Source organism: Xiphophorus maculatus, chromosome 8, assembly GCF_002775205.1.
Source record: "Xiphophorus maculatus strain JP 163 A chromosome 8, X_maculatus-5.0-male, whole genome shotgun sequence".
In the NCBI taxonomy this organism is placed as follows: Eukaryota; Metazoa; Chordata; class Actinopteri; order Cyprinodontiformes; family Poeciliidae; genus Xiphophorus; species Xiphophorus maculatus.
This window is the reverse complement of record NC_036450.1, coordinates 20,470,892-20,483,125: the sequence shown is the minus strand read 5'-3', so window position 1 is coordinate 20,483,125 and position 12,234 is coordinate 20,470,892. Positions and strand designations below refer to the sequence as shown.

At 38.7% G+C, this 12,234-nt stretch overlaps 1 protein-coding gene across 10 annotated transcripts in view; it reads left to right on the top strand.

Moving 5' to 3' along the window:
• Window positions 1-12,234, top strand: part of dab2ip (DAB2 interacting protein) — a 180,752-nt gene that overhangs the window by 128,228 nt on the left and 40,290 nt on the right. For all 10 annotated transcript variants that reach the window (XM_023337804.1, XM_023337805.1, XM_023337809.1 and 7 more), the window contains 2 exons: window positions 5,535-5,688; window positions 8,832-8,930. In XM_023337804.1, the coding sequence (XP_023193572.1) occupies window positions 5,535-5,688; window positions 8,832-8,930 (253 nt within the window). The remainder of the gene's footprint in view (window positions 1-5,534; window positions 5,689-8,831; window positions 8,931-12,234) is intronic.

Sequence of the window (12,234 nt, the reverse complement as noted above, 5' to 3'; positions counted from 1 at the left end):
CTAAGGTTCTCATGTGATATGTTTACAAATCCGAACATGGTGGTTCACGGACACAAGATAAACAGTTTTCATTCGTACATTTCATTCCAAAATAACTCTTTCTTCTTCTCAAGAGACACTTGCAGTTTCTGAAATTCCACGGTCTGCTATATCGCTAGTAGTACCATCTGAAATATTTAGAAATTTAGCAGAAAAAAAGAAAAAACCTAGAAGGTGAAGCAACTTACTGGTGGCTAAGAAAGGAGAAGGTAGAGGCAGGTAAAATAAAGGATGACAGCTGCCCAATTCCCTCTGACCTCAGGTGAACACTGAATGAGAGAAAACACATTCGGCAGCACAGCATTTGGCGTGTCGAAGGATTTTCAAGGGCATTGTAGGCCGTGTGACGAGGATGGATGATGTTGGGAGGGAAGGGAGGGAAAACAGCAGAGGAACGAGGGGATGAAGTCAACAAGCCCTTGCTCTCGCCGCCGCCTGTCACTTTTGGGGGGTCGGCTCGGACGGCGCGTCAGGCGAAGCGATGTAGCTTGAAAGGAGCAGGATTCACACGTCTCTCGTTGCCATTTCCGAGAACTCGCATTTCAATAATAAACGGCAAATTACACTTTGCGGCGCCCGTTTAATACAACGCCGTACAGATGATGGGCAGCGTTATTATTCATCCATTCACACGCTCACAGCCTCCCACCACTTTCGTTGACACTAATGTTCTTAGAATGCGATCCGCAGCGAGACGAAGCGTATCCTAATGTAAGAAGGAATAATGTTCCTTTTTGAGGATGCGTCCCTTTATTTGCTGTGATTTCTATTAATATCAGGCCACATATTCAAAACAAATATATATTCCTGAATGTTTGAAATATGAGTGCTTGCTAATTAAACTGTTCTGCCATGTGTACAGCTGCTTCTTGTCAGTCACATAGTTCAAACTGCAGTCTCAACCTTAAGCTGTGATTTTACAAATATGCAGTCTCGACTGTTCAATTCAATGTTCTATTCAATGCAGTCTCTAAACACTTAGAGACTGCATTGAAATAAGTTTTAATTTACCTACATTTTGATTTGTTTTGGTTTTTCCAAATAGCACTGCTGTATTTGACACTGTTGATCAAAACATACCGGTGGACAGCCTGATAGAGTTGGTGAAATTATCTGGTTTCTAGCAAAATTGGTTCAGATTTTGTTAGCTGACCTGCTAGAGCAGCTATACAGAATCTGGTTCAGCAAATATTAAGATTTCATTCTTGGGTCGCGTTACTCAACATCTAATTTCATCCACCATCCCAGACAGTGAAGTGTTGCAAGATCTCTTACTATAAGTGTTCTGATGACGGATAGCTTTCAGTCACTGTGTGACCACGGTCCCTTACAGACGCTGAGTCAGAGTATCCTTGATGTCAATGAGTGGGATGAGAATTTTCTCTGACATCCTGCTGCAGAGTAAAGAAGTCATTGTTTTTAAATCCTAAAATTACCAGCTTAGATATAAGCACTTAGCATGCATAAACCGAAATGTAGTAATATACTTAGACCCAAATTTTATCAACAAAATAAAGTGTATTTCTTAATGGGCCTAGTATTTTCCCTAACCATAGTATTAAGTATACTGTGAAAAAAGGATTTTTGCTCTTATTTGAAGTAGATTGCTGTAGCTGTGTCTTCACTGGTTGCTTTAAAACACATCCTTAAAAAACATGAGAAAAACTGCCCCATAAAGATTGTCCACATCATTTGCATAATATAAAAAACTTGCTTAAAATGAGCATTTTATCGTTTCTTTTTTATGAGCTGCATATCCCTTCATTTTCCGAGTCACCTTCTAAATGAACCGTGCCACACAACTAAACGCTTTTCCTTTCCAGCTCTTTAATACAGTTGCACATACCCTTCCCTTCCTTTTCCTACGTGGTTGACAGGCTCTCTGTGCAGTTCTGCCCAGCACCCAAGCAGCCAATCATAAAGCAGAGGAAGGTGCAAACACACTTTCCCTGCAGGGGAATTGTCAGGATATGACTGCGATTTTTGTTGTTTTGTTTTGGTTTTTTTGGTTTTTCCCCCCATCTGCTCGATGGCATTTTCCTGTTTGAGTCGGCGTGTAGGGGTGTGTGTGTGTGTGTGTGTCCAAGAGATTATAAGTTAGAGTCATTGTCCACTTTCACATGCGACCTAGGATTTTACAGCAGAGCTGCTGAAATGTAGAAAAGAGCTAATCTGCCAGAACATCCACTATGTTTTTCTCGGAATGCGCCTTTCGAAAATCCTCAGAAGAGATGTACATCACACACGCAGGTTCACACAGATACACTGGCTTATCATGTAATCTGTTCTTAGAGGAACCTGTTAAATGATTGTTCTCACTCATTATTCTCGGAGCTGACCCCTCTGTCTTTATTTCAGTGTCCCCGTAGAGTCATGTAGCAGGCCTGTTGCCGCTTACTTCCCCCTCTAGAATAATAAACATGTGATCCTTGTTTCGGCATGAGACTCACCGGGACATGAGTGATGTTAGCGGCTAATAGGAGGACATGAGTAAACAGTTTGTCGCAAAAGTAGTTATTGCACTTAAGGTTTTCCACATTTTGTCAATTTAACTTTTTATTAGGGTGTGATGGGCAAAAACTGTGGATTTGTATCTCTGTCACACAGAATTTGTAAATGATGTATTTTGAAAAAGAACACTACACATTGGGCTGAAAACATCATCCCTATGGTAAAACAAAATCAAACATAGTGGTGGCAGTATCATCGTAAGGGGAATGCTTTACTTTAAGATGCTCAGAGTTATAGGTGGACCGAGGGAAGTAAATAAAATCCTGTAGATGCTGCAAAAGACAAGAAACTGGGGCAAAGTTTCCTTCGAGGAAGACATCGACACTAAACATGCAACCAGATCTGCAGTATACCGCCACGGATCAAAGAAAACCCATGTGTCGGAGAGGTTCCCTCCAAACTGATTGACCTTGAGCTATCTTATATTGAATAATTAGTGAAATTATAAGGTGTTAGAAACATATCCCCAAAAGATATGTAGCTATAATTACAGCTAAAGGCAGTCCTAGAAAGTATGACTCACGGGGGTTGAGTACATGCATCCACATATCATCCATGCATCATCTTCCTTTCACTTCCTCAATGCTTTGTGTTGGTCTAGCTCATAAAATGCCCACAAATGCATAGAAGTTTATGTTTGTAAGGTGACAAAATGTGGAACAGTTTGTTTGATATAAATAGCAAATACTGGCATAAAGCGCATAATCAGTATTGGATGCAAAGCACGAGGATGCAATATTCCCCTGCTTCAGCTCTGGAAACTAGGACGGCATCAAATGCCGCAAACAGTCAAGAGCTCTTTACTTTGTTTAGTAATCTTCTTTGGCAAAAATAAACAGGGAAAGAATTGAGCCCTGTGGTTGCATTTGTCAGGGGATTGAAGCACTCGAAGATGCATGTCGGGGTCCTTATCACAGTTCGATGGAGAAAACATTTGCAGTAACTCGCGGAGATGTTGGCACCTCAGCTTGTAATTTCTGCGTCTGTGATAAATAAAAATCAGAAACCTGACTAGAAGCAGATGTAATTAACTTTTTTTCCCTGACACTTGGAATAAGATTAATCTGGTGTTTTATATATATATATATATATATATATATATATATATATATATATATATATATATATTACAATCCTATGTGGGGAGAGTGGCAGAAGACGTACCCTGCCAGAAAGAAATTTCAGCTCTAAAATTGGTTTTTCCAAGGTCATCGAACTCAATTAGCCCTATACAGATCGGGCTTGTTTGCTGTAATCAGTCGGGGAGGCCAGGTGATACCAATTGCAAGCTTTGGAAAAAAGAAAACCTTTACAAAGTTAACATAACTGATCCTCAGAAAGTAACAGAAGAGCATTTTCTCAGTTTGTAGAGTAATTAAGAAAGGTCAGTAAAGGTAAAGACCCTACAAATCCTTAGCCGATGTGAAATACCCTCAGGAAGACCTAGCAAACTTGGCCTAGCAGTGCACTGTTACTGAGAAGGAAACCCTTTCAGGCTTCTGATAAATACTTACTATGAAACAAACCCTTTAGGCCAACAGTCTTCAACTCCAGACCTCAAGAGCCTGCAAATGTTGGATGTATCTCGGCTACAACACACATTTTGGAGAACATGATTGCGTACTGAGGGGGTAATTCTGCCATTTGATTTATGTGTGTTGGACCAGGGACACAGCTAACGGTCGCAGGACACCGTCCGTCGAGGTATGGATTAGAGCACGCCTGCTTTAGACTAATGCTGCTTTCAGGTTGGAGGAAAAATCAAAAGGAAACTGGAATTTCAAGTTTCACGAGTTGAAACTCTGAGAAACTCGAGTTTAAATTACAGCATGGTTGTTGTGGAGATAAAAGCAGTTTCTCCACTTCTATCACCACAGACTACTTTACAACAGTTATAATATTTTCCTTAAGTGTCTAAGATACAACTGCTCTACTTTTCAAGATGTGTGGTTAATTAAATCTACCAAAATGCCTTTTATAGACAGACATTCGCCAGTCCTCTAAAAACAAACTGAAAGACTCAAAGGGTTGTTTAAAGCAATGCTCCATTTCATCTTTGGGACTCATTTTAAGGAACCTTTGAGATGACATTAACCCTGGGTGTGTTGTGTTTCCACTTGGCCTCGAGGTAGATTAGGCAAATGAGAGTCTGTTGCTCCTTTCCAGCATTTCTATTTCATATTTCAAAGGGCGTTTTTGTTTGTTTGTTTGTTTGTTTGTTTTTTGTTTTTTGTGCCTTATAATGTAACTTCGTCAAAACAAAATGTGGCGTTACTATAAAAAATGGTAACTCAGATAAAGTTAGGCATTAGTTTTTTCCACAAGCATTATTGCTTTATTGGGTAATCCCAGCATTTTATTTTTCTACATTTTCTCCCATTTGTTTCACTTTAATCTACAAGAAAAAATTCAAACCTAATATCATATAGGGATTTGAACCATAGCACATAATTTTTTTTTTTTAGACTAAGCACAAAAAGAAAAATACAAATCCAATCAAAGTTGGTAAAATAGACAGAAAATGTTGGCAAATTTAGTTTGTGGTAAATGATGGGTTGCATTTTACCCAAGAAGTTAAAATGATAGTGTTATGCAGCTAGTAGTTTATTATTTTTGGACATTGATTCTGTTATTTACTTCGTATTTGTGGATCCATAGCACCGGTTGGCTCTCCAGTTTTTGAACTTGCGCATTGGTGCCTAAGATTGAAAATTGGATGTTTCAGAGCCTCCATCAGCATCCACTCTTTTGAGGGAGTATGTCAACATGTTCCTCTATACAATAAATCGCGAGCCCCGTCACGCTGTGAGCTCTTCAGCTTCAAGGCAAGTGGCCTGCCGCTGTCGTCCTCACACTCCGTCTTCACACTCACCATGAATGCTAGCTGCATATGTTCCCTCTCCTGTACTTCCTCTGCTCACAGTCTGCACAGTGACTCAATTCTCACCGTCCTCCTCCTCTCCTCTCCTCCCCTCCTCCTGTAGATCGCATTTGATGCCAAGACTGAAGGAGTCTCGCTCCCATGAATCACTGCTCAGCCCCAGTAGCGCCGTGGAAGCCCTGGACTTAAGCATGGAGGACGAGGTCATCATCAAACCTGTGCACAGCAGCATCCTCGGCCAGGACTACTGCTTCGAGGTGAGGCGGCGCTCTTTTTTTCTCTGCTACACAGCCCTACAGGCGAAATATGTAAAGTAGGTATGGGAATTAAACCTGCAATGGTTGGAAGCAAAGGTTTAAACAGCCTGTTCTTATTTTATCCAAGTTCACATTCTCTTTTTGATCAAGTGCAATTTGTAGGCGCTTTTCCTGTCACTGAGACACCTGTGTGAGAGATCAGATAGTCAATATGAAGCTACAGTAAGTGCCAGGGGTCTCCAACTCCAGCTGTCGAGGGCTAATGTTCTGCGACTTTTAGATGTTTCTCTGCTTCATAACAGCTGAGTCAAATAATAAGGTCATTAGCAGGAGTCTGGAAAAGTTGACTCCATACAGAGGAGGAGATTTGGCCTCATAAAATTAACAGTTGAAACAGCAGCAAATAATGTAAATTTGTTGTGCTACCTCAGACTTTATTTCTAAAATCCTCAAAAGTATAACACAATTATTGAACTACCTATTCCAGCATGATTTAGATACTTTAATAATGAAAATGTATAGATAGCTAAATGTGTCTTTCGTCAAGCTGAACATTCAAGCTAATAATTGCTCAGTTTTAGACCAATAGAAAGCATCTTATCCAACAAAGTGACCAATTGATTTCAGTGTGCGTTTTCAATTTTATGTTAAGAGTGTGACTTATTAACCAGTAAATAAATCCACATTTAGACACTGAAATAATGACAGTAGAACTTTTTGTTTTTATATATCTTTTCAAAATGTGGTTTGAAAACCAGCTTGAAAATTTACTAAGGTTCAAACTAAACCTTAGTCTATCAATCAAGGTACATTTAACTAGAAAGTCTGTTATGTGTGGAAAAACTTTGAGATTATAGTGTACAGAGTCCTCTGCTGTGTTTGGAGTTTATTTCTAAGCAGAGATCTTACATTGGGACTGATTGAATACGGAAATGTATTGATGCCAGCACAATTTGGAAACGGTACCAGCAGAAATAGTTGAACCAGTCATGATTCGTTTGTTGTGATACGAGCTGAAGTTTGAAATAAAATCCTTTGCTGTTCAACTGCAGACGTTTTTTTAGAACCTTTTTGCCATTCTCCCTGAAACTCCAGCACTTTGAAAACAACCGCCAGTCACACACTACAAGGTCATAAAACGTTTTCAAGACTCATGTCTTTTGGCTAGTGAAACAAGAGATTAGTATTTTGATAAATTACAGATTTGGGGTTGAATGATTGTAAGCCAAAGCCCAACATAGGGGAGTTCTGTTTTATCCCTGTGACCAAACACAGAAATGATTGGCACTTACAATTTCTTTTCACTCCACTGCTACAACCTCTAGCCTCCTGAAATAGTCCTTTTGGCATACTTCCACTAATCGCTCCACCACTACTACTATTTTTTGGTTCATACACCCATGAAGGTTTTAGAAGAAATCAGTATGTTATATTTTCCTCTTTCCAGAATCATTATTTGTACATTTTGGTTTTAAAAAAGTCTTAAGAAATCGTCCCTGCATGGAGAAAAGGGTTGCCACAACGACTAGCATTCAGAAAATTGTTACCAAGCTGATTTAGGGTCTCTCCACGCTTTGTTTTGGTTTCATTGCCTGGAACTGTACTCATGATGACTCAACGGTCTCATCAGTGTTGTTTACAGGCTCAGCAGGCAGCAGTGGAGCTCCAAACCCCTCTGTATATGCTAGCTGCTAATGAGCCAGATTTGATACCCAGCAGAGATGAGGGGGTCGTGGGGGAGGGAGCGTAAACTCTGTGTATGTTAATCACTAACACATTCATCAAAACATTATTACAGGCTCATAATATGTACTTTAAGTGGTATGTTCACAGCTTACCCTGCTGCTACAATTGCTGCTGTTTCAGATTGTTGTGTTCATGCCTTGGTCAATCGAAATTCTGATTCTGATTGTTTTTTTTAATCTCATTTAATATTCTCACTTCTTTACATCGATGAGAGATTAGAATTTGTTTTCATGGTCAATGTTTCAGCTGACCAGTTCTTAAAGTCAAAAACATAATAATAATTTTTTTTTTTGGATAGTTTTCAGACCAAATATTTCCAAAAATTAAAAGATATAAAGAGTAAAACAACTAACAGCTGGAAGTAATGTTTGATATTTATGGTTGAAAAGTGATTTATTAAGTACTACATAGCATATGTCAAGAGAAAAAATTAAAGGTTTTACATTAGTATAACAAAACAAGAAAAGACAATCAACAAATATAAATAAAAAAGGCAATAAAATACAGCTGCATTCTTCACCAAGATCTTTTATTGAGCATTTTTGAAAAATCTATTTATGTGATGATGTTTCCATATATTTTGGATAATTTTCCAGTTGAAAAGTGACAACCTGAGAAACAGAAAACGTCTTACACTCCTTGTCTTGTTTTAGGTACTAAGTCTGAACTACGAAGTCCATTGCTTATGTCTGCATGAGAAAAAGTAATTTTTGCGAGATCACGGAATATATTATAACCCCCAAAAATTTTTTTATAAAATTTTCCTAACAAAGGCATCTTTGAAAAGAGAAACTGCTGAATATTTCAGATGACTTGAGTATGGCTAGAAACGCTAAGCACCAATAAATCAGGCTGTTGTCGAGCAAAGAGCTTCCCCAATTTGCATAACAATGAGCTAATTGTTTCTATATGTCTGAATTTTTCCTGGACGTTAAAAGGAAGAAAAGGTCAAGGAAGCTGTGACCTTTGGACAGCCTGTTCTTGTCTGATTACTCATTCCTTGTGGTCTGATTGGAAACTGCCCACCAGTATTGTGCATACAGTCAGACTGTAGAGTCAGATTTTTAACAATTTCTTTGAATACATGATTATGTATATACAGATTTGTGTATATAGCAGAAGATACATCATGTAAACACACGAGCAGTGAAGCTGACTTCACTGAGGCTGTTTCTATCCATCGTGAAATTAGCCAAAACGACAAGTCATTTCCCAACGGTCATTTTCTGTTTCCTGTCATCTGCTTCTGTTTATTTTGCACAAGGTTATTTCTCTCTGGCTGCTAATGTGATGCATTTTAACTGGGTTCACCGTGAAAGCTTCGCCGTCTCCTTTCTTGCGTGATGCTCGATCATCGAAGCATTTGTTTTCCTCCTGTCTTTCTGCCTCTGCGGTAGGTCACCACCTCCACAGGAAGCAAATGTTTTTCCTGCCGTTCGGCGGCCGAGAGAGACAAATGGATGGAGAATCTGAGGAGAGCCGTGCAGCCGAACAAGGTATGTAAATGCACGCGATGTGCAAGGGGACAGGGGAGCCGTTGGGCAATCAGCACAAATGAGCTCGAGTGTCCCAATTACGAAACCTCGCTCTGCAAACACAGATAAAGACGCACTAAAGTGTCAACAAGGTTAGCTCTTCGTACAGACTACAATTTAAGGGTTTAGGATTCTCTGGTGGGATGGAAAAACACTTAAAGTGCTTTCCTCTGTTGTGCAGCGAAGATTTAGGTGGCAAGTATGTCAAGGCAAGAAGATTTCCCGATTCAAAATATGCGATATGTTCATTTCTACATGTGCCATTACTTATATATTTGGATATTTGCTCTTCCCGAGATAGGTGCTAGCTAAACTCCACATGTTTGCTTGTGATGATAGGATAGAATTCCAACATGCCTTCAGGGAAAGAAAAAAAAACTGAGCTTTGGAGATTCTTTTTTTTTTTTTTTTTACTTCCTTTACCATGATGTTTACCGTGTGACGTGGAAAGCCATAAATATAAGCTGTAATCCAGCCAGGTGAGTGTGTTTAAGGTCTTCATGTCTGGTCATATAAACTCCAATGAACTATAAAGTAGGGAAAGTTATAAAAGTAATTCAAAGAAATTATTCAGTTAAATCAATTTTTACAGAGATTACTCAGGGTACCAATAAGTGTGCAAAAATTAAAATAAAATAAAAAATATGGATATATGTTTTTAATTTTAAACTGTGATACACAAACTAATATTACACCCGCAACTGCAGCAGTATGTGAGCACCGCCAGAGCTAGACTGAAGCAAGACCGATGGAGAGATTTATCAATGACACCAGTGGGAAATTAATGTTCAAACGTTCTCCTTTAAAAATGCCTATTTTAATGTACCTGCTCGTAAAAGCCTCTTTCCTTTTACTGGAACAGAACAAAATAAAAAAATTAAAAAAAGTCGAGTAACTACAGCAAGACCTGAAAACTGATGTGTACAGATCCAATTAGAGAGAGTTTGGAATAATAGACATACATTGCTCTCTTAAGATGTGCTAAAACTGATGGATACATGCCTAAAAAAGCTGCAGATGTAATCCAGTAAAATCATTAAATCATTTTCTTTCAACCTATTTTTGTTACCTTCTGTTGGTCTTTCACATAAGATCAAAATAAAGCACCTGGGACCTTGAGTCTGTAACATGACAAAAAAGCGAAAGGTTCAAGGGGAACAAATATTTTTGTGCAGCACTTTATAGTGAGATTCATACAAAGAGTCTAATTCAATTCAGATTCTGACACAGCACAGCCAAATACTGTAGATCCTCGGCTGGCAGATGGGAAAGCAACCAGATAGTAGGACCTTTGTACGGGCTGAATGACTCAGCACATGAAGCATTTAAGTTCGCTTTGGCAGGATGAATGTGGTTGGGAAGTGATTGCTTTTTCAATCCCAGTGTGTAGGAGTGATTGTCTCCGGGATTGAGGGTGGATTGACCCGCAAAGCAACAAGAAGGTATTCGGTTAAAAAAAAAATTGCTCAATGTTTTCAGAAGAAAAATAACTGAATCGAGACACAAAGAGGAACCTGTGAATGTTTTTTTTTTTTGTTTGTTTTTTTTTGAGAAGAAACATTTGGGTCTCTTTTTTTAGTGGAGATGAAAAGTCATGTCTGTAAAGTGGTGACATGGAGGATGTAGTTCTGCTTTTAGAGAGAAAGCTGATTTGTTTTATCTGGAAAATGTGTAGAAAAGAGTACTTTTCCTGAAAGGGGTCAACAACCAGACGTCTAAGACCTTGTAACCTATAAATCCCCTCTGTGTCAGTCAGTGATAATAGGAAGTGCAGGATTAGTCACAAATTGCAAAACCATGACATCAGAAAAAAAAAATGTTATCGTTTCCCATCTTCTCCGCCTAGCAGTCATCAATAACAGTCCTAATAAATATGCCTGCATGAAAATTATAACTATTTTTGCAACACAGGCAAAAACAAAAAAAAGGCTTCACCTGTTGAACAGTGTGTTTTGCTGTGAATGTTAATGCTGCAAGGCATTATGGGACAGCAGCTCTCCTTTCATTCTCTTAAGGACGATCTTTTGTATTAAGCGCTGAAGTGGGTAAGAAAGGAATCGCTGCAGCTCAGTTTCTATCTGATTTAATAAGCTCTTATCACAGCTGCTGCTGCTTCAAGGTCATTTATCTCAGTTAGGAGCAAATCTTACATTAAACAAAAAAAAACCTGACTGCACTGATAAACATTTTAGTGCTCCGACTTTTAGCTCCCTCTTTATGCAGAAACCGCTTCTCTATCATACAGTCTTTAGAAAAGAGGTGCGCTAGCCAAAGCGCTAAGGAATTTTGTGTAGCGGTCCATCATTTTAGAGTAGATGAAAGTTATGCAAAGTTGTCCTTTTATTTTTACTAATAAAAATCAAAACTGTCAAAATAAACACCCCCCTTCCCTGACGTGTCCGTTTCCCTAAATAAGACTCGGTGCAATCAACTGCCTTAAGAAATCATCACATAACTACTTCATAGATCACCTGAGCTACATTCACTGTAGCATAAATGAGTCTGTTGGTCAGAGGTTGGTCAAATAACATTAGTGAACAGACAAGATCATGAAGACGAATCAGCAGAGCACCGTGGTGCAAGAAAATGTGGTGGAAAAGATTGAAGCAGGAATAAGTAATACAATAATATCTAGAGCTCGAGAAAAAACTCTTGGACCACCTGAAGTGGCTTATTTTTCTTGCATCACGCTGAATTATGGATTTATCTATCAATAAATCCTCTTTATTTGTATAGCACATTTCATCAACGTAGCAGTTCAAGGAGGTCATGAAAACATAAATAAAAATACAGTCATCAATTTTGAAACCAATAAGAGACAATACCTTCTGTCAAGTGCTGTCATTAAAATCATTAATACACATCAAATCTATTGGTCAGTGTTCCATTTATTATGGTTCAAAGGCAACTCTAAAACATGTGGGTTTTTAGTCTTGGTTTGTAGGACCTCAGTGTTTCGGCTGCTTTTCAGTTTTCTGGAAGTTTGTTCCAGATTTGTGGTGGATAGAAGCTGAAAGCTGCTTCTCCATGTTTACCTGGACTTACTCTGATTCAGTACTTGAGGAATCCGAGGGAGTCTTTATGACTTTTTTGAGGTCTGGTACTTCATTTTTAAAATGTCAATATCAGCTGCTCTCTCTTTCTCTGTCTTTCTCTCTTTTTTTTTTTTTTGCTAGTTTTTCAGCGCAATATGAATGATGTGGCAGACCACCCCTGGCGAAATCAATCAATGACCTGAAATGCTTCTTGCATTTAGAGAAAAACA